Source organism: Mesocricetus auratus, unplaced genomic scaffold (assembly GCF_017639785.1).
Source record: "Mesocricetus auratus isolate SY011 unplaced genomic scaffold, BCM_Maur_2.0 Super-Scaffold_100008, whole genome shotgun sequence".
NCBI lineage: Eukaryota > Metazoa > Chordata > Mammalia > Rodentia > Cricetidae > Mesocricetus > Mesocricetus auratus.
This window is the reverse complement of record NW_024429192.1, coordinates 71,593,945-71,621,057: the sequence shown is the minus strand read 5'-3', so window position 1 is coordinate 71,621,057 and position 27,113 is coordinate 71,593,945. Positions and strand designations below refer to the sequence as shown.

General features: G+C 37.2%; 2 protein-coding genes across 16 annotated transcripts in view; both read left to right on the top strand.

The window, feature by feature from the left end:
* LOC101839749 (Ig lambda-1 chain V region S43) overlaps positions 1-27,113 on the top strand; it is a 612,967-nt gene that overhangs the window by 351,989 nt on the left and 233,865 nt on the right. The window lies entirely within an intron of this gene.
* The window catches only part of LOC101841371 (Ig lambda-3 chain C region), a 388,037-nt gene that overhangs the window by 130,537 nt on the left and 230,387 nt on the right, over positions 1-27,113 (top strand). Inside the window, exons 1-3 of one of the 6 annotated variants that reach the window (XM_021231515.2) lie at positions 17,006-17,113; positions 17,221-17,365; positions 17,441-17,527. The exons of 2 other annotated variants lie outside the window; for them this stretch is intronic. In XM_021231515.2, coding sequence (XP_021087174.1) covers positions 17,035-17,113; positions 17,221-17,365; positions 17,441-17,527 — 311 coding nt within the window. In that variant the 5' untranslated portion in view covers positions 17,006-17,034. Of the gene's footprint in view, positions 1-17,005; positions 17,114-17,220; positions 17,531-27,113 lie in introns of those variants that run through there. 3 more of the 6 variants (XM_040751127.1, XM_021231509.2, XM_040751119.1) reach the window with 3 other exon arrangements.

Below are 27,113 nucleotides of genomic sequence, written 5' to 3'. Positions count from 1 at the left end.
GGGCATCTAGGTTGCTTCCAGGTTCTGGCTATTACAAATAATGCTGCTATGAATGTACTGGAACAGATGTCCTTGTTGTATGAATGTGCATCTTTTGGGTGTATGCCTACGGGTGTAATTGCTCGGTCTTGTGGTAGACTGACTCACATTTTCCTGAGGAATCTCCATACTGCTTTCCAAAGTGGCTGTACGAGTTGGCACTCCCACCAACAGTGGAGGAGTGTTCCCCTCTCTCCACATCCTCTCCAGCATAAATTGTCTTCGGTATTTTTGATTTTAGCCATTCTGACAGGAGTAAGATGGTATCTCAGAGTTGTTTTGATTTGCATTTCCCAGATGGTTAAGGATGTTGAGCACTTTCTTAAGTGTCTCTTGGCCATTTTAGCCTCCTCTATTGAGAATTCTCTATTTAGTTCTATCCTTTGGTGTTTTGGAGACTTGCTTCTTGACTTCTTTGTAAATTTTGGAGATTAGCCCTCTGTCAGATGTGGGGTTAGTGAATACCTTTTCCCATTCTATGGACTGCCTTTTTGTCTTGTTGAGTGTGTCCTTTGCCTTACAGAAGTTTTTTAGTTTCAGGAGGTCCCACTTGTTAATTGTCGATCTCAGTGTCTGTGTCACTGGTGTTATGTTTAGGAAGTGGTCTCCTGTACCAACTCGTTGAAGAGTATCTCCCACTTTCTCTTCTAAAAGTTTTAGTGTGGCTGTATTTATGTTGAGATCTTTGATCCATTTGGACTTAAGTTTTGTACAAGGCGATAAACATGGATCTATCTGCAGTCTTCTGCATACCAGTACCCAGTTATGTCAGCACCATTTGTTGAAGTTCTTTTTTCCATTGTATAGTTTTAGCTTCTTTGTCAAAAATCAAGTGTTTATAGGTGTGTGGGTTAAAATCAGGGTTTTCAATTCGGTTCCATTGGCCTACCTGCCTATTTTTGTGCCAATACCAAGCTGTTTTAAGAACTATAGCTCTATAATAGAGCTTGAAGTCAGGTATGGTGATGCCTCCTGAAGTTTCTTTATTGTATAAGGTTGTTTTGGCTATCCTGGGCCTTTTGTTTTTCCATATAAAGTTGATTAATGTTCTTTCCAGGTCCTCGAAGAATTGTGATGGGATTTTGATAGAGATTGCATTGAATCTGTAGACTGCTTTTGGCAAGATTGCCATTTTTATACAGGAAAACAATGTGCCATAATAGAAAACAAAAAGAATTACTTTCTACAATGCTAACACACTAAGAAAATTTATGTCCAGCAAACAAGTCTTACAATGAACACAGGGAAGAGTGCTTCAAACTGAAGAAATTAAGAATCACAGACAGGTTACTCTAGAAGTAACATAAATGAAAATATGAGTATTAAATACAAAATAATATTAAAAAGGACAAAATAAACTACAAATAAACATATAAATTTATAATAACCTTAAATATTAATGAAATCCCATTCCCAAACAAAAGACAAATGTAAAGTCAATGGATGAAGAAACAAACCTACCTTTCTGTTCTCTACAAAAATCTCATGTAACCTTCAATGAAATGAAATGAGGGAAAAATTACAAGCAAAGGCAGCCGGGAAGCAAACAGGTATCACTATTCTAGCATCCTACAAAATAGATTTCACACTAAAATTAATTAGAAGAGATTTCATAAAATGCATATTATTATGATAAAAGAACAATGATTAAATTCAACTCAGTTAAAGTGGGTGAAATCAATACCCTACTTCCTTCAAAAGATTTTATCAGAACAAAAATATACAGGGAAACATGAGAAATAAATGACAATTTACACCAAATGTAACTAATCCATCACTAGAGAGTATTCCACCCAAACATGAAATAGACACTGTACTCATCATGCTTTCATGATAAAAGTTCTAGAGAGAGTAGATCTAGAGAAAACATCTTCCTTCAAGCCCTCTGTGCTCCCCTACCCCATCTAATATTCATGACCTCCTCATCTTTAATTATTATTGTCATGTTTTACATACAAATTTATAAAATAATCAGCTGCTTAGTTTACTAATGCACATACACCATATACATATTGTGTGTGTGTGTGTGTGTGTGTGTGTGTGTGTGTGTGCGCGCGTGCATCTGCTTTGAATTAGATATTATATTGAAGAGCTCAATCCTGGAGAAATCTGATTCTCTGTCTTTCAGGAAAGATAATTACCTGTAGCACCTGTATCTATTAATCAATGGATTTACTCCATTACTGCCAACTGGTTTTGTCATGATGCTATTCTTTATTAGGTGACCATGGTTTGGGGAGTTTTTGAGTTCACCTTTCTTGTAATATATAAAGACAACTATTTCACAACAAATACTCTGGTCTAGTTGTTCTCGCAATCTTTCTGATCTTTCTCTCATGATATTCTCTACTCTTTATGTTTAGGAAAGTGTTATTAGTATATCAATTGGGGATGGTTATACATACCATGGTGATCTGTTCCCTGTGTTTTCATGATCTGCAGTTTTCTGTAAATATGCTCTGATTCAAAAAGGAAATTTATTTGATGGGGACTAAGTATTACTCATGTATGTATGTGTGTGAATAATTATTGAGAATGCAATTAGAAGTTATACTGATGTAGGACCTAGGGACCATGATCTCATCAGCCACAGGTAGTTGACCGACCAGGTTTTCAATACCAAGTATGCATTCTCTGCTATTTAGTGATTCTTCAATCCAATTAGATAGCTGTTGGTTACTTCCAGTCTTTCCTGGTTAACTGTAGGTCAATATTTCAGTAGGACTATTGATCACTTTTCTCCATTGGTGGCTTGTGTAGCATTTGAGGATACTATGAAAGCCAGTCCTCAGATGGGAGTTTTCAAGGAGAGTTACTGCTGATCCTCAAAACTCTTGTCTGAAGTGTATGGTCTCTTAAGCAACATGGTTTATTTTCAACTTCTGTAAGACCATCATGAAAAATAACAATAGCATATATTATCTTAGATGTCTCTTGGAATCTTCTACCTAATAACCCTAAAGATTTTCTATGACTAACACACTATTTTTATTAGATAATCTATGGCTTGTGGGGATGCATATTCACTTCCCATTGTGACTTCATTTAAGTGTGAAGTAAACTTAAATAATGATTGCTTATGGCTCCTGTGACATTCGTAATTATATTTATCCCTCCTTTGTATTTCTTTTCCTTTCTTCACTTTCAGTTGGCATCTTCTCCTTCCTGTTGTTTGCACTTCTATCTTCATTGCAACTTTGTCTCTTTATTACCCTCCCTATAGCTCCTTCTCTCATTTTGCATAGACCACTTAGGCTTTTTTATTTTTTGTAGTAACTTCAGGTTATTTACCGATATGTAAAGATATCCAGAGTCAGGATCCACAAATAAAAGAGTAAATAAGGTATTTGGCTTTCTAGGTCTGGGTTACCGTTCTTCATATATTTTCTATGTTTTTCATTTTTCTTGCAAATGCTATAGAGTTATAAAAATTATGTAAATACTACATTCACAAAACTTCTCAAAAATTAAGTTAAAAAGAACACGAGTACTTTAATACACTGATGTACATAAAAAGTATTAGAAAATGCCTTTCTAATGCTGAAATAGTGTCTTGACAAGTGAAGGTGCCCCATTTCCAAGCCTGATGACCATGGTTTGATGGCATGTTCTTCTTCACATGTACAACCACATATGCCCCCAAACATAAACATAAATAATTGAAAAGGTAATACTAAAATGGATTTAAATTTAATTATAGTTCTGCGTTCATATTGCATTCAGCTATATCTAAAATAAACTGTCATCTGGAATGAAAATAAATATTTTCTCAGCTGCAAAGCATGCCTATAGCCCCAGTGCTCAAGGAGGGAACAGTTTCTGGGATGGTTTGCTGCCAATCTAGTTGTATCAGTGAGTTCCATGTTAGAGAAAGACTCCGGTAAAGACAATGGAGGTAATGGTGTATATCACTCTCTGCCCCTACACATGGACACTTATATACCTCTGTGGACATGAACATGTAGATACATATATGAAAGAAAATGCAAATTAATGATATTGCCCACTTGTGCTCTGACTCTGTTCCACAAACAATAGAAAGTACAGATAACAGAGGAAAGCTAATAAAACACAGGTATGACCATACAGCTCCCAATTGTCACTTTTTCTCTGCATGGCTCCCAGTCATAGATCCATATACAGAAATGAGGTTAGGTAATACAAAAGCATCTAACACAATGCAATTATGATTTGTAGGGAGATAAAGAAAACTCACAAAATCAAGTTTACCACATATTTTCTTATGTGTGGAAGCACAGTAGGTCAAAATACTCATGAATGTATCAGGGGGAGTTTTAGCATTGTGTAAGTAGGAAAGGACAAAAGAAGGGCTTAAGTGTCGCACCTGCTGTGCGGCCTGCATCCAAGAATGTAGCGAGGTGGTCGGGATAGATGACACAGAGACCGGTTGGTTGCTTTAAGAAAAACTTTATGCTTCCCAAGTCAGCTTAGGAGGAGACTCCAAATCTGCTTAGGAGAGAGAAGTCTCTCCAAGAAAAAACGCTTCCCCTTTTTAAGGACTTCTGCCATCCATCTACATACAATTCTTTCCAGACTTCTCACCCTCCTGCTGGTGGTTTAATCTCCTGCCCCAATGGGGGGGGGGGAGACACAGCACAGCAGGGGAACAGGAAGAGGCATCTAGCCGTAGGGGGTGTCAAAGTCATGGTTTTTCAGTGAGGGAGCCCTTATCTGAGCCCTATCAAGAGCTTTATAGCACTGAATTGTTTTCAGTAAACATTATCTCACAGCTGCCTGCTCCCAGGCCGAAGGGGAAGTGGGTTTCTGCTCAAGGTCTGGTGTCCCCACACGTAAGAGTGGAAAATATGGGAAGGGAATAAATATCTTTATGCATAAGAAAATATGTCATAACAAAATCCATTACTTTATACTTACTATGTATTCTAATAAATGTTATTGAATATTAAAATGAGTTGAAGAAATAGACTTTGAAGATTGAACTAATTACAAAATACACAAGAGCAAGATGCAATGACTTTATATATCATTGGAAAGCTCTGGCATTTAGATTTTGTCTGATAGATTACTAGGCACTCTGTGTCTGTACTCTCCAGTCTACATAGCTCAGATTTGGCCCTTTCATCCTTCATTGCTTTGTTAAGTATTAAATATTGTAGTTTTAAAATGAGCCGCTTTGTTTGTTTGAGGGGCTGATGAATAAAACACTGTTTGGCCAAAAAGACAGGAAGAAAAGTGGGAGTAGGAGACAAGGATTATTCTGGGAAAAGTAGGTGGAAGGAGCCTGACAGAGAGTTGCCATAAAAAACACAAAGGAGTAAGAGGTGCAGACCCTTCTCCAGTAAGATAAGACCACCTAAACATAATTAGATTAATATAAATGAGTTAGTAATTAAGACAGAACTAGCCAATAAGAAGTCCTGGTTATTAGCCAAGAGTTTAATAATTAATATAGCACCCAAGTGTTTATTTGGGGCAGAGAATGATGACAGGACCTGGCAGGACAAGAAAACTCTGCAACGAAATGGTGCCAATGTTGGTTGCAAGAATTTCCACATATAGCCTGACAAAAACTTATAAAGGACTTTTAGAAACAAAAGAACAAAGTCAAGCATGGCTTCTTGGTAGCAGCATATTCTTGTGTGGGCTCTGTTTTGTGGAGACAAGCAGAGGCTCATGCAGCTCCTTTAAGAGAGGCTTCCTGACTCAGCATAAGTGGCAAAAACTACATGGCTCTTTTAAGAGGCCCTGCTCACAATTGAATGGTGTGTAAGAGCATCTGTCAGCAACAGTGACCACATCTCCAAGCCAGTAGCATGCTGCTTGATGGCAGCAGACACCAAGGCAGTAAGTACAGCTCCCAGTGCTGGTGGTAAACATGTCCCCTGCCATCTTGGAAAGACAGCAGCTAAAATACCCACTTCTTCAATTTTAGCAATGTTGTTTAGCAGATAAAAGACTCATGGCCAGAAAAAGAAAAAGATAAAGATTAACAGCAAAGACATAAAGTAAAACATCTACAGGTTTTTCAGTGAGTTTAGGAAATATACATAGACTTGGGAGATAAATGAAAAAAGATAAAGTGGTTAAAATAGAAATAGAGTAGCTGGATGTGGTGGCACATGCCTTTAATACGAGCACTTGTGAGGCGGAGGCAATCAGATCTCTGTGATTTCAAGACCAGTCTGGTGTACAGAATGAGTTCAAGTGCAGTCAAAGTTACACAGAGAAACCCTGCTTCAAAACATGAAAAAATGAAAAAAATGGGTAATAATAATATTAAAAAAGCCATGTAAACATGAAAAATACACAGAGAGTCTGGATACTGTATGTTTATTGTCTTGTCTTTGAATTTTTTAATTGCTGAAGAAGCAGAAACTACTACAATACATTTGATTATCAATGCTGCAGAATTAATCCAACTTTTAATTTTTATAAATGCTTTGACTTCAAAATTTAAGTCTAAGGACAGGTTACTTTGGAAAAAAATGCTTTCTTTTGTTTTCACAGAAGATGAAAAGATGACTAACATGGATTGATTAAGCAAGAACCCCTGAAGTAGTGGCCCATGTGATCCAACATCCAAGACAACGGAGATGAAGCCATTTTGCAGGCTACTACAGCCATGATTTGACAAGTTTCTGCATTTTTTCAGGATCCTATTGGGATTGACATCATCTGCAAACAGCAAGAAACAGTTTGGAAAGAATGACGCCCAAATTCCCAAACATTGTTTATAAATATTTTTTCATTTAAGTGGGTTGGGTTTAAATGGTTAATGATCATAACCAATCTCTGTTAAAGGAATAAAAGGGGGAAGATGATACATAAATGAGTACTTTGCTTTGATATGTATTTTGATTTATTGATACAAATTTAAGGTTAATTTTATTATACATATATTTCTCCTCTTGTTTAGGTATTGTGTTTATATAGGTCATTTAAAAATGTAATATATCATTAAATACAGATTATATATAAGCACCTATAATAGTCAAAACATATAGATATGTTAATTAGGCTCTCTATATATACAGAGATATATTTGAGATGGATAATCTTCAAACCTTTCAAAGACCTATAGAAGATGGCATTTAAAATGGTTTAGGGTTTTTCACAGTAGTGAGACACAAGTGCTCCTGGCAATAACAATTACCTCAGAGTGGAGGATGGGCAAAGAAGAAACTTGATATGGTATGGCATTCAATATAGCAGAAATAGCCATTGGAGTAAGAAACAGCTCTTCCCTGCAGTGTTTGACTGTATGCCGTATTAAGTAGACATGAGAGACCCACAGGAAACTAACTGCTAAATTTGCCAAAACAAGATGCAAAGTTCTGCAGGGCTTCATGGAAGAATCTGGAATACATTCTGCAAGACACAAGGAAATGTGAGTGACAAACTAACAATACATGTAGAACAATTTCAAATTGCCTGCTTTGCTGAGAAATATACTAGATACATTATGGCCTATGGCTGAATATTGATGCTCCAAATGCACAGAGGAACTTTGGGTGACTGACCAAGCAACAAGGGGTCTCTGTCAATTCTAGAGTTAACATATTATCCTTTTATCATCTTTGATGGAGTTGATAGCAGGTAGTCATGGTTTTGGTTTCACAAGTTATGATAAAAGATAAGTTACATATAAGAGTTTAGACTCACAGAGATAGGATAGATGATGGAGTATTTACTTTAAATCATGCTAAATATTAATGGACTAAATATTGTAGCTACAGTTCTTTCTTGATTACTGATGTTATATATAATTTTACTATGTTAAAGTGGAAACCCTTCTTTTTATCCAGATAGAAAAGAGGAGGTGATGGGGGTTGTCCTGCTGTATATATGTTTCTTTTATTGGTTAATGAATAAAACACTTTTTGGCCAATTAGGGAGGAAGATACTCAAGACTAAGAGACAGGAGAATTCTGAGAAGTGTAGGCAGAGAGCAGATGCCATGTGAGACCAGGAAGGTAGGACTCCTAGAACCCTCTTTGGTAAGAAAAGATTCCGTGTAAATGCTTACATTAGTAGAAAAAGGTTAATAATTAAGGCGGAGCTAGCCAATAAGAAGTCCTAGTAACTGACCAATCCATTTTATAATTAATATACTGTCTGCTTATTGGGGTTCAAGGACCACATGACCTTCTTGTTATATCTAACCTCACCTTTCATTGTTTCTCTGGGTTTATACTCTATAGGACCTATGTTCCTTTTGCACTATAGCAAATTTCAAGGTGTTATAAATGAGCCATATCTTCATTTTCCTTTAATCAGCTGATGGTTATCTAGCTGAATATATTTCCTAAATATTGCAAAAAGAGGTATAGTAAACATGAAACAATAAGTGTCTCTGTGGGCAGACACAGAACCTTTGATATAGTCCCAGTGTCTTAGTCAATGTTCTTGGTATGAAGAGAAAACTTGGGCCTGATGAATAGGGATAGTCCATTACCAGCATGGCAGGAATCATAGTAGTACACAGACTGACAAGGGGATGAAGGAGATGAGAGTTTTATACTACCTACCAGTTCTGTAGGTAGTAGGAAGGCACAAAACAGTAGGCCTGGTTTGAGCATTTGAAACGTGAAAGCCCAACCCAGTGACACACTTCCTCCAGCATGGCCAACTCTACTCAATCAAGGTTACACCTCCTAATCACTGTTAAGTAGCACTACTTCCTAACGACCAAGCATTCAAATATGTGAGTCTACGGGAACCAAAGCTATTCAAACTACCACACCCAGTGGTTTAACCTGGGAAATACAACAGATGTTTTCTATTGAAAAGTTCAGACTAGGGGCTGGAGAGATCTCTCACAGGTTAACAGCACTGACTGTTCTTCCAGAGTTTCTGAGTTCAAGTCCTGGCTACCACATGATGGCTCCAATCATCTATAAGGAGATATGGTACCCTCTTCGGTTGTGCACACATGCAGGCAGAAGACTATATGCATAATAAATAAATAAATCTTAGTAAATCCAGTAAAGTGGCTGCACTAGCTTACATTCACAACAGGAAAATGAGGGAAAACATGTAAAATAAATGAATAAAATTTAAAAATATTTTTTGCAAAAGAGCCACTATGCTAGGCTTAAGTTGATGTCTTATAAGAGAAAACATACTGTTAAAATTTTCAGGTTGAATGTTCCAAGCTTCACACACACAGAAATGACTTATGGATAGGGTTTAGTTTTTGAGAAATACAAATATCTTTTTCATATTGATAATATAGGAAAAATTTTCATATGCTGTGCTGCTTCTTTGAAAAGCTGGCTCTGGAAATGTATTGTGGCTTGCCCACCTTAGGCTTAAGCATGTTTGTCTGAAAGTTTCCTTTAAAGTCCTTGTCCTGGCTCTGTGACAGGGAGAATATTCCCAGGAAAAAGGCATTATGTACTTGGGAAACACAAACAGATAAAGCGTTTTGCAGACATTACTCTGATTTAACTCGTGGTATTAATACTGTTTTAATGAAAATAAATTTATCTATGAAAATGAAAATGGGTAAATATAATCACAGTTGTCTGGCTCACTTAACCCTTCACCCAACCACTTCCTGGTTCCTGTTTACAAAACATGTTCCCCTTTCAACGTCAAAGATATGTTTGAATCCCTGGCTGAAATGCAAACGTTATTGGCAATGTTCTTTCAAAACCTGTGAAACACCAACATTGGCTACAACTTGCAACTAAAAATGGTAGTAGTGGGTCACACTTTAGATCCCAGAACTCTGGAGGCAAAGACTGGTACATTTTTTAGTTTAAGGCTATTCTTGTCTTCAGAGAAAGTTCCAGCACAGTCAGTGACATACAGTGACATCAAAAAAGAAGAACAGAAATGAAAAAAAGCTTTGCAACAAAAGGATGTTAATAGTTTTATGTCTATATGCAGGTATTCTAAATTCGGTATAGCATGCAGTACACATAGCTTAGATTCTACTCTTGTTTAAAAATAGAAAGAGACAATGTTTGAATAAATATATTTAAGTGGATACAAAATATAAGTTTTTTTGGAAAAATGGAGGTTAAAATATTTTGGGTTAGGGTTGGTTTTTTATATTAATTTGTCTTAAGCATAAGAAATAAAATATAAGGACTTAAGTATGGACAAAGTTTATGGAAGGTAGGACTTAGAAATTACATGTTTGATGATTAATATTTATAAATTCCTAATGTTACAATGGTCTATTTATGCTAACAGAAACTGGCTTAAAGACATATGTCTTGTACAAAATGGAAAGTTATTCAGAGTACCCAAGCAGTGTCTTTGGACACTTAGCAGAATAGTCCTATGGAAACTCCTCACTCTATTTTTCTTTTAAGCTGTCAATGACATGCTGGTTTTAACTGATTTTTTCTTTTGACAAATCTCAGGTGTTTGATCCTTATGCAGACATCAGTGTGATGTAACTATCTTATTATAGTTACATTATCCCTCTACAGAATTATGACGCTTCCTCCAGTCAGTTATATAATTGTATTTAACCTGTGTTAAAGCTGCATTTAACCTAATATTATATGTTAATGTTAAAATAAGTTTTTCTTCATTAACTTTGTATCTTAATGTTCCCCTCAATGTTGCACAGTTAACTATCTTCTGACTTATGTTCTGGGTCATTGTCACCTGTTAAAGTCAAAATTGGCCTCTCTAATGGACACTCTGGGACACTCTCATTGATGGTACTTCTACATGTCCCATTTTGTCAGCTGAAAACACTTTGAAGAGATCAGAGTCCCCAAATTCCTTAAAGCAGTTCAAGTGACCTCTGAGAGGGACTATTGGGCATGGACTGTTCAACCCTGCTGAAGGCTATCATCTATTTCCTGCTTCTTGTCCCTTTAAGATGTCTCAGAAACCTAGCGTCCTACATCTGAATATATTTCAAATACTTTAATTATGCTTCTGAGGAACTTAGGAAAGTAAGAACAAACGAAACCCCAAACAGTCCATGGGAAGAGAATGAAAATCAAGGCTAAACTGATTGAGAAAGAAATCAGCAAAACCAACCAATGAAATGAACAGTTGGGTCTTTGAAAACTAAACAAGATAGGAAATAATCTTAGTCAAATTAATCACAAAGAAGAGGGAAGAGCCATTGTCCCTTTATATATTAAAGGGATATAATAAATAGTATGTATAAATAATATTCAGAAAAATATTATTTTTATTTTTGAGACAGAGATTCTCTGTTTAATAGCTCAGATGTTCCTGGAACTCAGTGTCTCAGACTAGACTGACCTGGAACTCAAAAAAAAATCTGTTTGCTGCCGGCCACTGTTGGCCCATACCTTTAATCCCAGCACTTGGGAGGCAGGCAGAGGCGAGCAGATCTCTGCAAATTTGATGCCAGCCTGGTCTACAGAGTGAGTTCCAGGACAATCTCCAAAGCAATACAAAGAAACCCTGTCTCTAAAATCTAAAAAAAAAAAAAATCTGTTTGCCTCTGCCTCAAAAGTGCTGGGGATGTGGCCATATGCCTTTAAACAATTGGCAACTTACTTTCTTTGATAAAGTGTTTTACAACACCAAAGAGGCCCCATTCTCTATTGAGAAAGTATCTTGATATAAAGAAACAGTTTGGTAACTCCATAGGACTATCCTTGTGTGATGCTCTACAAGAGCATATGCTACACTGTAAAGACCTTGTAGCCTGCAGCAGGTGTGCTGGGATTTGCAGCCTTTTGTCTTTAAATCCTCCAGCCTCCATACTGTCAGACACCTAGAGAACACATTGTACACTTAACTGTTTTAATAAAAGTTTGTTTCTGAAACTTTGCTACATAAACTATTTCAGGAAAAATAAAAGAGTATAGCTACAGTAATAGACTTGCTAATTAAAGGAGGCTAGAGTTTATAAAAATATGCTTCAGAATGAAAGGAAGATTTGTTATGACCCTGATACAACATATTTATTCAATACGATAGATGCATTGCTATAACACATTTTTTGGTTCAAAATACTTTCAAGTAATATTTTGGGAGAGTAGCATAATTTTAAAGTATTTGGGTGGCTGGCGAGAAGGTTCATTGGTTAAGAGCACATACTGATCTTTAAGTAGATACAAGTCATTCCAAGCACCCATGTAGGATGGCTCATCACTGCCTGTAATTTCTGCTCCAGAGGAATCCAATAGCACTGCCTTCTCTCTCTCTCTCTCTCTCTCTCTCTCTCTCTCTCTCTCTCTCTCTCTCTCTCTCCTGTTTCTCTCGCTCTCTGTTCCTCTCTGTCTCTCTCTCTCTCCTTCTCTGTGTGTGTATATGTTAGCACATACACACAAATAATTTATAATGAAAAGTATAAAACTTATTTTTCAGTACTTCAAAAGTACTTTTATCTTTCACCCCTGGGTCTAAACACTGATCCTAACACATGCTAGTCAGGTTCTCTATGACTACTCCACACCTCTAAGCTGATAATTCTTTCTTTCTCCTTTTGCATTCAATAAAGCATAGCATGCAACCAATCAGAGTAACACAGACTCTCAGGATGTCAGAATATGTCACAGTCAATCCTTCAGCCAAGTATTCTCTACTATTAAATAACATCAATTAATTAAATTTGATCCAAGTTTAGAGATTCACTTTATGGCAAAAATGTCCCCATTACATTTTTATTGGCTATAATATCTGAAACTAAATACTCCCAAAGCAAGGTGTGTCTCATATTTCCCCAAAAGACAAAACAAAAAGTACTGGAAATAAGTCAATGGACCAAAAGCAAGTATTGTTTCATGTCTGGTGATCAACTCTAAGGAACTCTGTGTTACAACACTTAAAACAGAATACATCATTTTTATTACTATACAGAAGAAAAGTTACAGTGTGAATGAGTAAAATGCAATGCACACACACAAAAAACCGATCTGGAACAGGATCTCTAGTAATATTGTAAAGATATTTTTACTCCAAAAGCATTCAAGCCTATTAAAGAACAATTGCAGATATATTTTGAATCAGAGGGGGAAATAACGATAAATTACAGACATACAAGCAATGAAAATTTAAATGGCATTATTTTGCTGTTTAAAAATATCAAGTTAACAGCAATTTTGAAAAGGAACTATGGAACATGTAATTGGGGAATGGACACTCATTTCTGCAGATACTTGAGAAAAGTATCCATAATCCAGCAGGGGGCACTGTGTACTTCTTAGTAATTGACAGTACCTGAAGCTGACTCCTGACTCACATTTAATCTTCTGGACCAACTAACTGTCCAGAATAGGAAGTTACAGCTCAGCAGGTGTTTTCACAAGTATGTATGCAATCTTATTTATAAGATTGTAAATATTGTTACAGATATTTAGTTGGGTGAGCTCATGCTGGAGCACAGCGAGACACATCTGCCTTCATAAGATGGCTTTGAGAACACAGCGAGGGGGTGATGGATTGCCATGTGAAGTCTGATGTGCATATAGAACTTTGCAGCTGCTACCAATGATCACCAACGCATGTTCTGTTCACAAACAAGAGGAACAGAGGAGGAAAGGAAGCACTGCCATAGGGTCCTAGATTAGTATGTTAATTTTGTCAGTATGTCCTCCACAAATTAGTATGAGATAAGATGTTTTGCGTGTGATAGTCCACACAGTTTGTTGTATGCCATTACTGTCAACTCAGGGAACCAACAAACTAAGCAATCATTTGTAAATTATTTCTGAATTTGCACACACATTTCTTTCATCTTGATTCGCATTTTATCCCCAAGGATATTGAAATATTGGCTTATATTTGTAGTTTTATGACTGAACTAAGTTCTAATGTTAAGCAATTGTCAGTTTTAAAATATAAACATATCTTTCCTGTTTCAATATAGTACTACTATTAGCAAAAGACACAAAAGTGAAGCTTCTAGGACAAGCATTTTCTTCACAAATCTCCAGCTGTTTATGTGTAAGCATGCAAGGATTGCCTTCTTACTAAAAACATAGTTTTTAATATTTTGTGAATTTGTGAAACCAAGGGACATCCCTATCATTTTTAAGTGGAAACCATAGATGTTTAACCCTGGTGTACAATGTGTAGAATGGGTGTTAGAAAGGTCTTTTGTTGTACATGGCAGTAGGAAACAGAATAAATAGAGGAATCAGGAAGTTTGCAATTAAAAACCTAACTTTGTAGCCTGTGTTATATCAATAATTGTTAAAGTTCAGGGTACACATGGACCCACATCTGTGGGTCAGAAGTAGGGACTAACATCCTTGATTCATAAAGGACTCCTTCCTAAGATATTCACACTTGCATTTGAATGTTAAAAATAATAATAATGGTCTAAAATAAGATAAAAAACATGCAGACAGAAAGTAGCAATAGACAGGAAAGAATTAAGATATTTTGAAAACTATTTATGTACATATTGATTTAATGATTTAATGTGTGTGCATTTTTATGTGTTTGTGTGTGTGTGATTAGAGGACAATTTGCTTAAGTCAGTGTGATATAGAAATGAATTCTTTGTCTTGGTATGGATTTTGATCTATTGATACAAATTTAAGGTGAATTTGTTATATGTATATTACTCCTTTTGTTTAGATATTGTGTTTATACAGTTCATTTCCTTCCACCATGGTTGTTCCCAGTAAAGTCACACTGTCAGTCTTGCCAGCAAATGCCCCTATATGCTGAAATGCCAATACACTTTTCAAGGAATGTATTCTACCAAAGACAAATGAAACCTAGCTTCTCTTTCTTTCTTGTCTGTCTCAGTCTTCTCTCCCCTTTCCATATTTCTGTGAACATTTTGTTTAATTTTTTTCTTACTTTATTAAAAAAAACTTAGTATGACTGTGTTAGCAAATGCCTTTAAACCCAACATTCAGGAGGCTGAACTGGGTGGAATTTGGTCCATTTCAAGACATCCTGGTCTACAGAGACTTCCAAGAAGGCCAGGCACACATAGAGAAACTCTGTTTCAAAAACTGCCCTTAGTGAAATGACAGACTCTAGATATCCCCTATGTGGAAGGAGGTGTAGCAATAGGGTGGGAGGCTGGGGGGGATAGTGGGGGGTGTGGGAGGAGGGGAGGGAGAGGGAACTGGGATTGACATGTGAAGCAAGCTATTTAAAATTAAAATAATAAAAAACATAAAATATTGTCCTGATTGGGTTTTTTTCAAGACAGCCTCTCACTATGTAGTTCCAACTGTCCTGGAGCTCTCTATGTAGGCTGTCTGGCCTATATAGACAAAATAAAAAAAGAGAAACATTCAGACAAAATATACCAAAACAAAACAAAAATTGCAGGCAAATAAACACAGACACACAGCATAGAATTTGTTTTATGTTGGTCAACTATTCCTGGGAATGAGGCCTGCCCTATAGTGTGGGTTTATACTACTAGTGTCACTCCAGTGGCAAAAACTGATGTTCCCTTTTCCAGAAATTACCTATACAATCACTTTATGACTAATTTTTGAAATTTGTCTACTTCTCTTTCTTGGAGCTGGAATTTTTAGTTTGTTTGAATCTTTGTTGGTGTCGTGCATGCTGTCATAGTCTCTGTGAATTCACATATGAATCAGTCATGATGTATCTGGAAGATACTCTTTTGTTGGAGTTATACACATGTGTGATATATTGTTTATGATTTAATAAAGCCACCAGAGATTTAAATGCAAAGCTATCCATAGACAGAACTAGGCGGTGGTAACACACATCTTTAATTCCAACAGTCGTACTAGCTAACCAGAGAAGCCAAGCCAAGAGACAGAGGCAAAATGATCTCTGTGAGTTCAAGGCCACCACGGGTTATAGGAGAGTGAATCATTCTAAAGAGTAACTAAGCACAGGCCTTTAATCCAGGACTTGGGATCGCATGCACCAGGCAGGTAGAGACACAAGTGTTATGACTGAACTGAGAAAGGAATATGAGGCTGGAGAAGACAGGAACTCAGGGTTGCAACCTGAGGCTTGGTGGAGAGAAGTGCAGCCTTCATTGTACTCAGGACCCATTGAGACAGGATTGCCTTTTCAGCTTGGTAGAGGTAAGAGCTACTGGTTGGCTGCTTTGCTTTTCTAATATTCAGCTTTAACCCTAATAACTGTTTCTTCCCACATCTTCTTCTGCAAATTCCCTGAGTCTGGTGGAGAGAGGATTCACAAGGAAAATTCATGTACTACAGCATCCTTAAACATGATTAAACTGAAGCATAATCCAGCAAGTCCCACCTGCTGTCCCTATAGTTCTTGCCCAACCTCATCAATAACTTCTATCATGATTCATTAAATTGGCATAAATTTATAGCTGTCACCATTTCTGAAAAGCCATCCCCCTAAACTGTGCCAGTTACATATGATTTCTATGTCAGATAAATAATAGGCAGGTTTTCATATACCTCCTTGGAAGCACACAGTCATTCCTCACTGATTTTCACTGATCCTTAATTGATGATGAGCTTTCTTTTACATTCTAGTTTGTGCTCTTTCTGTAAATTTGTTCTACCTTGTAATTTCCAAAATTTTCATTTTGTATTGAGAGTGTTGTGTAGCATAATATTTTTCTTCCTAGCCCCCAATATTTACCAGTATGTCTCTATGGGGCAGTCTTCTGAGGAAACAGGGAAAGGAGTGGCTCCTTGTGCAATGTGAGAAGGACCTCATGGATGTTATATCTGTGTTCTGTCTGCAAGGGAGAAGCCCCTTGATAAAGAGCTCCTCATAAATTCAAGTCTACTTTGATCAGAAAGTGTTTGTTGATCACACCCTGGGATAAGCCAGGTGGACACAGACACAATAGACCTAAACTGACTAGGGCTAGAGAGTTATAGGTTTGTCTGAAAAACCTGGAGACTGAGCTGAGAACACAAATATCTATCAATTTATAACTGTTCGGGATTCAACAGGGCCAGTAGATGGGGACACTGTGGCCCTTGGTTATTCTCAGGCAAGAAGTGATACCTAGACATTTGATAGGACACTCACAGAAGAAGGTTTTGTTTAGTCAAGACAAATTTGCATGAAGGGTTCTCTCAGTTCTCTAAGAATTGTTGAAAGATAAGAGAGGCCCACACCATGTCTGTCTCAGCAGAGTTCAGTGGTGTCTGCACGATGGCCTGGACTCTTCTCCTCTTCTTCCTCCTTCATTGCACAGGTCAGAAGACATCTGCACTGTTTTAAGTTCAGGGAATCTATCTGACAGACAGATAATTTCTCTCCTCTTCTCTCATTAAAGAATAAAATGTGTTTCTCTATTTCCAGGGTCTTTCTCCCAACCTGTGCTGACTCAGTCACCCTCTGCCTCTGCATACCTGGGAGCCTCAATCAAAATCACCTGCACTTTGAGTAGTGAGCACAGCGCCTACACCATTAGATGGTACCAGCAACATCCGGACAAGGCTCCTAAGTATGTGATGTATCTTAACAGTGATGGAAGCCATGGCAAAGGGGATGGGATCCCTGATCGCTTCTCTGGTTCCAGCTCTGGGACTCATCGCTACTTAAGCATTTCCAACATCCAGCCTGAAGATGAAGCTGACTATTACTGTGGTGCAGGTGATAGCACTGGGTGACCACAGTCAACTATATGAATGAGGAAGCAGGACAGATACTCTCTTGCTGTATTGCTACCTCTTTTGGCATAAAGTAGTGAGTAGGAACATCTGAAGTTCTTAGCTATCAAGTCAGTGGATGTTTACTGCTTAGTACTCAAGGGAATAGACTGTAGGTCTAATACTTCCTCCTGAACTCCTAAAAAAAGAGTTGAGAAAGCCACAGATTGTATATAACTCACTTCTCTGTAATAATGAGGGGTATGTAAAAGTAAAAAGCAGTGCGCATACAGGTGAGGCTCTCACTGTTACCTCATCAAGGTCATAGGAATGTCTATTATTCATAAGATACAGTTCTTGTCTCATGTTCAAAGTATTTTGCAATTCCATCAAATTGCCAATAAGCACAGTGTAAGAACATTTAAGGCTGCAGTGTGCTTGTACCCCCCCCATTGCCAAGAAAAAGAAGATTCTAGTACAAACACAGGGGCTACACATTGGATGTACATGACTTTTCCATGCGTTTTCTGACACTTCTTATTTATTTAGTAAACCCTCCAAGAGACTTTGAAGGAAAGACAAAGTGAATACCATGTGGTTTAGTCACTGCCAAACTGCTCATATGTGACATTTCCATATTTCCCCTTGAGACTTCCTTTCCTCCATACAGAGGCCATCATGAGAATCTCACTTTAGGCTTAAAATGGCTAAAGAAACTATTCACAGAAACAACAAACCAAAATTCCTACTTAGGTTCCTGTTTGCCAATATTTGGGCTCCATTCTTTTTTTTCAGTTTCCAAAAATTTATTAAAGTATATTATTTTTAAAAAGTTCTATAGTTCAGAAAATACTCAAGATTACATTCAACTTATATAATTAATAATATTATTCAACTATTCTTTAAGTTTCTTCAAAAGTTTTGCTCAATTTACAGAGTTGAAACTTCATTATCACTTGTAAAATTTTCTAGGTACCACAATTTTTTTCCTTTATTATTTTCATTCCTCAACATTTAAAAAATTTTTTCAAATTTAGTTTAAATTAGAAACAAGTTTGCTTTACATGTCAATCCTAGCTCTCTTTCCCCCCTTCAATCCTTCCCCACTCCCCACTCCACTCTCCAAGGAGGGTGAAGCCCTTCTTGGGGAATCTCGAAAGTCTGTCATATGATCTGGGGCAGGGCCTAGGCCCTTGCCTATGTGTTCAGGCAGAGACAGCATCCCTCCACGTGGAATTGGCTCCCAAAGTCCATCTGAATGACAGAACTAAATTCTGATATATTGCCTGAGGCCCCAAAGGATACTGAGGCCTCCTTACTGACACCCACATTCAGGGGGTCTGGTTCAGTCCCATGCTGACCTCTCAGCTATCAGTCTGGGGTTTATGAGCTCCCCCTTGTTCAGGTCAGCTGATTCTGTGGGTTTCACCTGCCAAGTCATAATTCCTTTGGTCATCACTCCTCCCTTGCTGAAACAGGGTTCCAGGGGTTCAGTTCAGTGTTTAGCTGTGGGTGTCTGCCTCTGCTCCCTTCAGCCACTGGATGAAAACTCTATGATGGCATATAGGGTAGTCATCAATTGCGTTATAGGAAAGGGCATTTAAGGTAGCCTCTCCATGATTGGTTATATTGCCAGTTGGTATCATCCTTGCAGGCCTCTGGACATCTCACAAGTACCAGATCTCTCTTCAAACCTATAATGGTTCCATCTATTGTGGTATCTCTCATCCTTCTCTCATATATTCTTCCTCTTACTCAACTCTCCTGCTCCCCCATGTCCTCCTCTTTCCTACTATTCTTCCAGCTTCCTCATCCCTCCCCCCATACTCCCAATCTCCTAAGAAGATTCTGCCCTGTTCCCCTTCTCTGGGTTACTGTGCATATCTCTATTAGGGTCCTCCCTGTTTCCCAAACTTTCTGGCTGGGTATTGTAGGCTGGCATTACCTATTTCAGGCCTAAAATCCATATATGAGTGAGTACATACCATGTTTGCCTTTTCGTGACTGGGTTACCTCACTCAGGATGGTTTCTTCTAGTACCATCCATTTGCCTGCAATTTTCAAGATTCCATTGTTTCTTTTTTTTCGTTGAGTAGTACTCCATTGTGTAAATGAACCACATTTTCTCTATCCATTCTTCAGTTGATGGGCATCTAGTTTCCTTCCAGGTTTGGGCTATTACAAATAATGCTGCTATGAACATAGTGAAACAGATGTCCTTATTGTATGAATGTACATCTTTTGGGTATATGCCTAAGAGTGGAATTGCTGGATCTTGTGGTAGACTGATTCCCATTTTCCTGGGGAATCTTCATACTGATTTCCATAGTGGCTGTATAAGTTGGCACTCTCATGAGCAGTAGAGGAGTGTACCCCTCTCTCCACATTCTCTCCAACATAAATTGCCATTGGTGTTTTCGATTTTAGCCATTCTGACAGGAGTGAGATGGTATCTCAGAGTTGTTTTGATTTGCATTTCCCTGATGGCTAAGGATGTTGACCACTTTCTCAAGTGTCTCTCGGCCATTGTAGTCTCCTCTATTGAGAATTCTCTATTTAGTTCTGTAGCCCACTTTTTAATTGGATCCTTTGGTGTTTTGGAGTCTTGCTTCTTCAGTTCATTATAAATTTTGGAGATAAGTTCTCTATCAGATGTGGGATGAGTGAATATCTTTCCCCATTCTGTGGGCTGCCTTTTTGTCTTGTTGACTAGGTCCTTTGTCTTACAGCAGATGATATGATAGTTTAGATAGGTGACCCGAAAGACTTTACAAGGGAACTGCTACATCTGATAAATACCTTCAGCAAAGTGTCAGGATACAAGGTTAACTCAAAAAAATTATAGCCCTATTATATTCAGATGGTAAATGGGCTGAGAAAGAAATCAGAGAAACATCACCTTTTACAATAACCCCAAACAACATAAAATATTTGGGGTTAATGCTAACCAAACAAGTGAAAGATCTGTACAGCAAGAACTTTGAGTCTTTAAAGAAAAAAATTAAACAAGATACCAGAAAATGGAAAGATCTCCCATGATCTTGGATTGGTAGGATTAACATAGTAAAAATGGTAATCTTACTAAAAGCAATCTAGAGATTCAATCCAACCCCCATCAAAATACTGGCACAATTTTTCACACACCTTGAAAGAACAACACTCAACTTTATATGGAAAAACAAATATCCAGATTAGACAAAACAACCCTGTACAATAAAGGAATTTCCAGAGGCATCACCATTCCTGACTTCAAGCTCTATTATAGAGCTATAGTCCTTAAAACAGCGTGGTATTGGCACAAAAATAGACAGGTAGACAAATGTAATCAAATTGAAAACACTGATATTAACTCATACACCTACAAACACTTGATTTTTGACAAAGAAGCTACAATTATATATTGGAAAAAAGACAGCATCTTCAACAAATGGTGCTGGCATGTTGAAGACTGCAGATGGAACTATGTCTATTGCCATGCACAAAACTTAAGTCCAAATGTATCAAGACATCAACATAGATCCAGTCACACTGAAACTCTTAGAAGAGAAAATGGGAGGTACCCTTGAAGGAATTGGTACAGGAGACTACTTCCTGAACATAACACCAGTAGGACAGACACTGAAATTGACAATTAATAAATGGGACCTCCTGAAACTGAGAAGCTTCTGGGCTCAATTCTTTTGACCAAGATTTCAGGGAGATGGCCAGCAGAATTAAAATTTCCTGAAGAAACCTCTGAAGGCAAACTCATGGGTCAGAATTCTATAACAGTAGGTCCAGCAATCTGCTAAAATATTCCATTGGATTTTTCAACCTTTCTGGGATCTTATTTAGAATAACGTTTTTTTTCCTTTTCCTTCCTTTTTGGTTCTTTCTTTTGGATGGTGACCAGAGGCTGAAGTTTGCTTTCTCTGGTGCTTTGTGCTTCCTTACTCTTCCCCTAACACTCCCCTAACCTCTCACATGGCTGACTCTCCACTGTATTAGTTACTTTTCCTTTACTTTGGCAAAACACAATGGACAAGGCATTTCATAGAAGTAAGAGTGTTTTATGGGCTTATGGTTTAAGATATATAAACATCTGTGATGTTAAAGAAATGACAGTCATGGTAACAGGAGCAGAAGCTAGTGGTCCACATTTTCCGTGACAATCTGTACAACAGATATTGTGCAAGGCTTTAAAATTGCAAACCCCAGTAACATAACTCCTCCACCAAAATCTCACCTCCTTAACTTATCTAGACAGAACCACTAGTTTTGGAACAAGTAGTCAATTGACAGATCATGTGGGTAAAATACTCACTCAAATCACCACATCTACCATGTACCTTATCTCAATGCTGTCTTAACTCTAACAGCATGACTTCTTTTCTTTCTCATCTTCATTCTTCTCTTTGGGTAAGCTGCTAAGATATACATTTCGCTTTTGCTGTATGTGTTATCTTAAGCCCTAGTAAAACGCTAAGGAAAGAGTGGAAGAATGGAATAAAAGAGGACAGGGAAAGGAAGACTGAAAGACAAGAGGAGAGTGAACAAGAAGGGGAATAGGAATGACAGATTGACAGACCAACATACAGACAGATCAACAGATTCCACTGATGTTTAAATTACTTTTGAAATATGTGTGCTAATTGTCATTGTGTTGTTAATTTTTGGTGCCATTTGGCTTCAGTGATATTTTACGCTTTAATAATTATGGCTCCTGCCCTGCCCCACTCAAGGGAAAGGTGAGTGTGGACACCTGTCTCAGGCCCGATTTCTGCTTTCCCTCTTTGGAATCTACTGAGCTCGGGACTACAGGCAGGTCAGCTAGCTCCAGAGGGACCAAACCATCAAAAGTGTCCTGACATCCCAGTGCTAGTCCCACCTCCAGTCACAGGGAGAGGGATGTTTCAGACATGCCTACACCCACCATGAGACCCATCAGAGTATTGGACCTGCTAGCACATACCAGAAGAGAACCTTGGGGCTGTATCTGACAGGAGAGGAAGAGACCCCACATGCACCCACTGAAAGAAATGATGGAAAGACAGCGATATAAGAACACATTCAACAACTAAAAAACAAGTATGATGCCAACAGAGTCTAGGAACTCTACAGCAGCAAGACATGAACATCCAAACACAGATGAAGCAGATGAAAACAACCTTAAAAAACTTCATGAAATTGATAGATTCACTAAAAGAGAAAATGAGAAAAATCATTTTAAAGAGATGAAAGAAAAAGCAAACAACATCTTAAGAAATGGAGGGGATGTCAAACCAAAAATTGCAAGAAACAATTCAAACAGTGCAAGGTTTGAAAGCCGAAATAGAGACAGAAAAAAAAAGCAAACAAAAAAAAAACCCCACAGTCTAAAGGAATGTTGGAATTAGAAAATCTATAAAAAGGGTCAGGAATTACAGATGCCAGCATAACCAGCAGAAAACAAGAAATTGAAGATAGAATATCAGGAGTTGAAGATAAACTAGGAGAATAGATTCATCGACCAAAGAAAATCTTAAATTCAACAAATCCCTAACACAAAATATCCAGGAAATATGGTACACAATGAAAAGGGCAAATATAATAATAATGGGTATAGAAGAAGGTGAAGAAACACAGCTCAAAGGTGCAGAACACATACTCAACAAAATCATAGATGAAAACTTTCACAACCTAAAGTAATATATGCCAATGAAAGTACAAGAAGCTTACAGAACACCAAATAGAGTAGACTACAAAAAATTCCCTTGCCACATAATAATCAAAACACCAAACATGCAGAATAAAGAAAGAATATTAAGAGTAGTAAAGGAAAAATGCCAAGTAACAAGTAAAGGCAAACGTACAAGAATTATACCTGACTTCTCCGTGGAAACTCTGAAAGCCAGAAGGTCCTGGACAGATATTCTACTAACATTAGAATACCATAGATTCCAACCCAGACTATTATACCCAGCAAAGATTTCAGTCACTATAGACGGAGAAAAAAGGATATTCCTTGGAAAAAAAAAACAGATTTAAACAATACATATCCACTAATCCAGTTCTACAAAAAAAAAAATAATGGAAAGAAAACTCTAAACTAAGGAAGTTAACTTCATTTACAAAAACATAGGCAATAGATAATCTCACTTTAACAAAAGTCAAAAGTAAAAGCAGGGTAAATCTGCACACAATACCACCACCAAAAATAAACCCACAACAAACAAAAATTAGCAATCAATGGGCCTTAATTTCCCTCAGTATTAATGGTCTTAATTTACATATGAAAAGACACAGGCTAACAGAATGGATACAAAAACAGAATCCTTCATTCTGCTGCATACAAAAAACACACCTCAACTTCAAAGACAGATGTTACATCAGAGTAAAGGATTGGAAAAAGATTTTCCAATCAAATGCACCCAAGACAAAACCTGGTGTAGCTATTCTAGCATCTAAAAAACTAGTCTTCAAACTAAAGTAAATAAAAAGGGTGGAAGAAGGTCATTTCATATTCATCACAGGAAAAATCTAGTAGAATGAAGTCTCAATTCTGAACATCTATGCCCCAAATATAAAGGCACCCACATTTGTAAAAGAAACATTACTAAATCTCAAATCACACATAAAACCTCCCATGCTTATAGTAGGAGACTTCAACACTCCACTCTCACCATTAGACAGGGAAACAAGACAGAAACTTAACAAAGAAGCAAAGGAACTAACAAAAGTTATGACCCAATTGGATTTAACAGACATCTATGGAACATTCCATTCAAACACAAAAGAATATACCTTCTTATCAGCACCATGTGGAACCTTCTCTGAAATAGACCACATACTTGGCAACATTGTAAATCTCAACACATTAAAAAATGGAATATCCATCTGTGGAATATCAGACCACCATGCTTTAAAGTTATAATTCAACAACAAATTGCAGAAATCCTACAAACTCATGGAAATTGAACAATGTGAAATAGCACCATTCCTGGGTCAAGGAAGAAAGAAAGAAATTAAAGACTTTCTAGAATTCAATGAGAATGAAGACACAACATACTCAAATTTATGGAACACTTTGAAAGTAGTGTCAAGAGGAAAGTCTATAGCACTAAGTGATCACATGAAGAAACTGGAGAATAGTCACACTAGAGAATTACCAGCACAACTATAAGCTGTAGAACAAAAGGAAGCAATGTGAAATAGCACCATTCCTGGGTCAAGGAAGAAAGAAAGAAATTAAAGACTTTCTAGAATTCAATGAGAATGAAGACACAACATACTCAAATTTATGGAACACTTTGAAAGTAGTGTCAAGAGGAAAGTCTATAGCACTAAGTGATCACATGAAGAAACTGGAGAATAGTCACACTAGAGAATTACCAGCACAACTATAAGCTGTAGAACAAAAGGAAGCAAACACACCAGAGGTGTAGACATCAGGAAATAATCAATTTGTGGGCTGAAATCAATAAAGAAGAAACAAAGAAAAATACAAACAATCAATGTAAAATAGAGTTGGTTCTTCGAGAAAATCAACAAAATAGAAAATTCTTTATCCAAACTAACCAAAAGGCAGAGATAGAACATATGAATTAACAAAATCAGAAATGAAAAGGGGAACATATCAATGGACACTGAGGAAATCCAGAGAATCATCAGGTTATACTTTGAAAACTTGTACTCCAAAAAATTCAAAAATCTAAAGGAAATTGATATTTTTTCTGGGTAGATACCACTTACCATAATTAAATAAAGAACTGGTAACAATTTAAAAAGGCCTATAACCTTAAATATAATAGTCATCAAGAGTCTTCCAACTAAAATAAAAGCCCAGGGACAGATGGTATAGGTGCAGAAATCTACCAAAAATTCAAAGAAGAACTAATACCGCGAAATAGAATTGGAAGGTTCAATGCCCCACTCTTTCTGAGGCTACAATTACCTTGGTACCCAAGTCATACAAAGAGACAACTAAGAAAGAGAAATACAGAACAATATCCCTCATGAACATTGATACACAGATATTCAGTAAATTACTGGCAAGTCAAATCCAAGAACACATCAGAGAAATCATCTACCATGACCAAGTAGGCTTCATTCCAGAGATGCAGGGATGGTTCAGCATATGAAATTCCATCAATGTAATCTGCCATATAGATAACCTAAAAAAGAAAAACACGTGATCATCTCACTAGATGCTGAAAAAACCTTTGATAAAATCCAATACCACTTTATGATAAATGTCTTGGAGAGATCATGGATATCAGGAGCATAATTAAATATAATAAAAGCAATATACAGTACACCAACAGCCAACATAAAAATAAATGGAGAGGAATTCAACGTTGATTCCTTTAAAATCAGGAACAAGGTAAGGCTGTCCATTCTCTCAAAATCTCTTCAATGTTTTACTTGAATTTCTAGGTAGAACAATGAGATAACAAAAGGAGATCAAGGGGATACAAATTGGAATGAAAGAAGTCAAGATTTCACTATATGCAAATGAAAGATAGTTTACATAAGTGACCTGAAAACCTCTACCAGGAAACTCTTACAACTGATAAACACTTTCAGTAAAGTGGCAAGTTACAAGATTAACTCAAAAAAATCATTAGCCCTACTATATACACATGATAAATGGGTTGAGAAAGAAATCAGAGAAACATCACCCTCTAAAATAGCCAAAAACAACATAAAATATCTTGGGGTAATGCTAACCAAACAAGTGATAGACCTGTTTTGCAAGAACTTTGATTCTTTAAAGAAATAATTTAAAGAAGACATCAGAAAATGGAAAGATCTACCATGCTGTTGGATTCAACATAGTAAAAATGGCAATGTTGGCATAGTAATCTACAGATTCAATGCAATCCCCATCAAAATAGTGTTATAATTCTTCACAGACCTTGAAAAAATAATACCTAACTTTATGTGGAAAAACAAAAGATCCAGGATAGCCAAAAGAAACCTGTACAATAAAGGAACTTCTGGAGGAATCACCATCTCTGACTTCAAGCTCTAATAGAGTTATAGTCCTGAAAAAAGGTTAGAGTCCAGCCCTCACTTGACCTGTTGCGGTCAGGATTGTCAGGGGTTTTCCCAAGAGTCAGCTCCCACAGAAAGGCGGTTTTTGATAGTGGTACCAAATTAAGGGTACTGAGTCAGGCCGCAAATGGTGAATCAGCCCCCATAGAGGCTTTAAAGTTTAAAGTTAGGGCCCATACCTGACTTGATCCACTGGGGTTAGGATTATCAGGGACTTCGTGAAAGCCCACCCCGACAAAAAGCCAGCCAACATTCTCATTAAGGTTAGGAGTGAGTGTATTATGTATGGGTGCTTCTAGTTCCTACCCTCTTTTGGAGGACCATTTAATCCAATTGTTAAAGTCAGGTCACAAATATCAGCCATAAGACAGCTAAAGACTTCTTAACGACTATAAATAAAGTCAACCCTTGGTTTTTGGTCTCTGGTGATCTTAATTCCCTTGATTTGAACCAGGTTAGAGTGAACCTGCAAAGAAATTTACATAACAAAGGGCCAAACACCATACCAATTGTTCCTTTACTCTGTGGAGTCTTGTTAAGGACATGCTTATTAGTGATAATACAGTAGTGAGAGGACAGGTCAAAAAG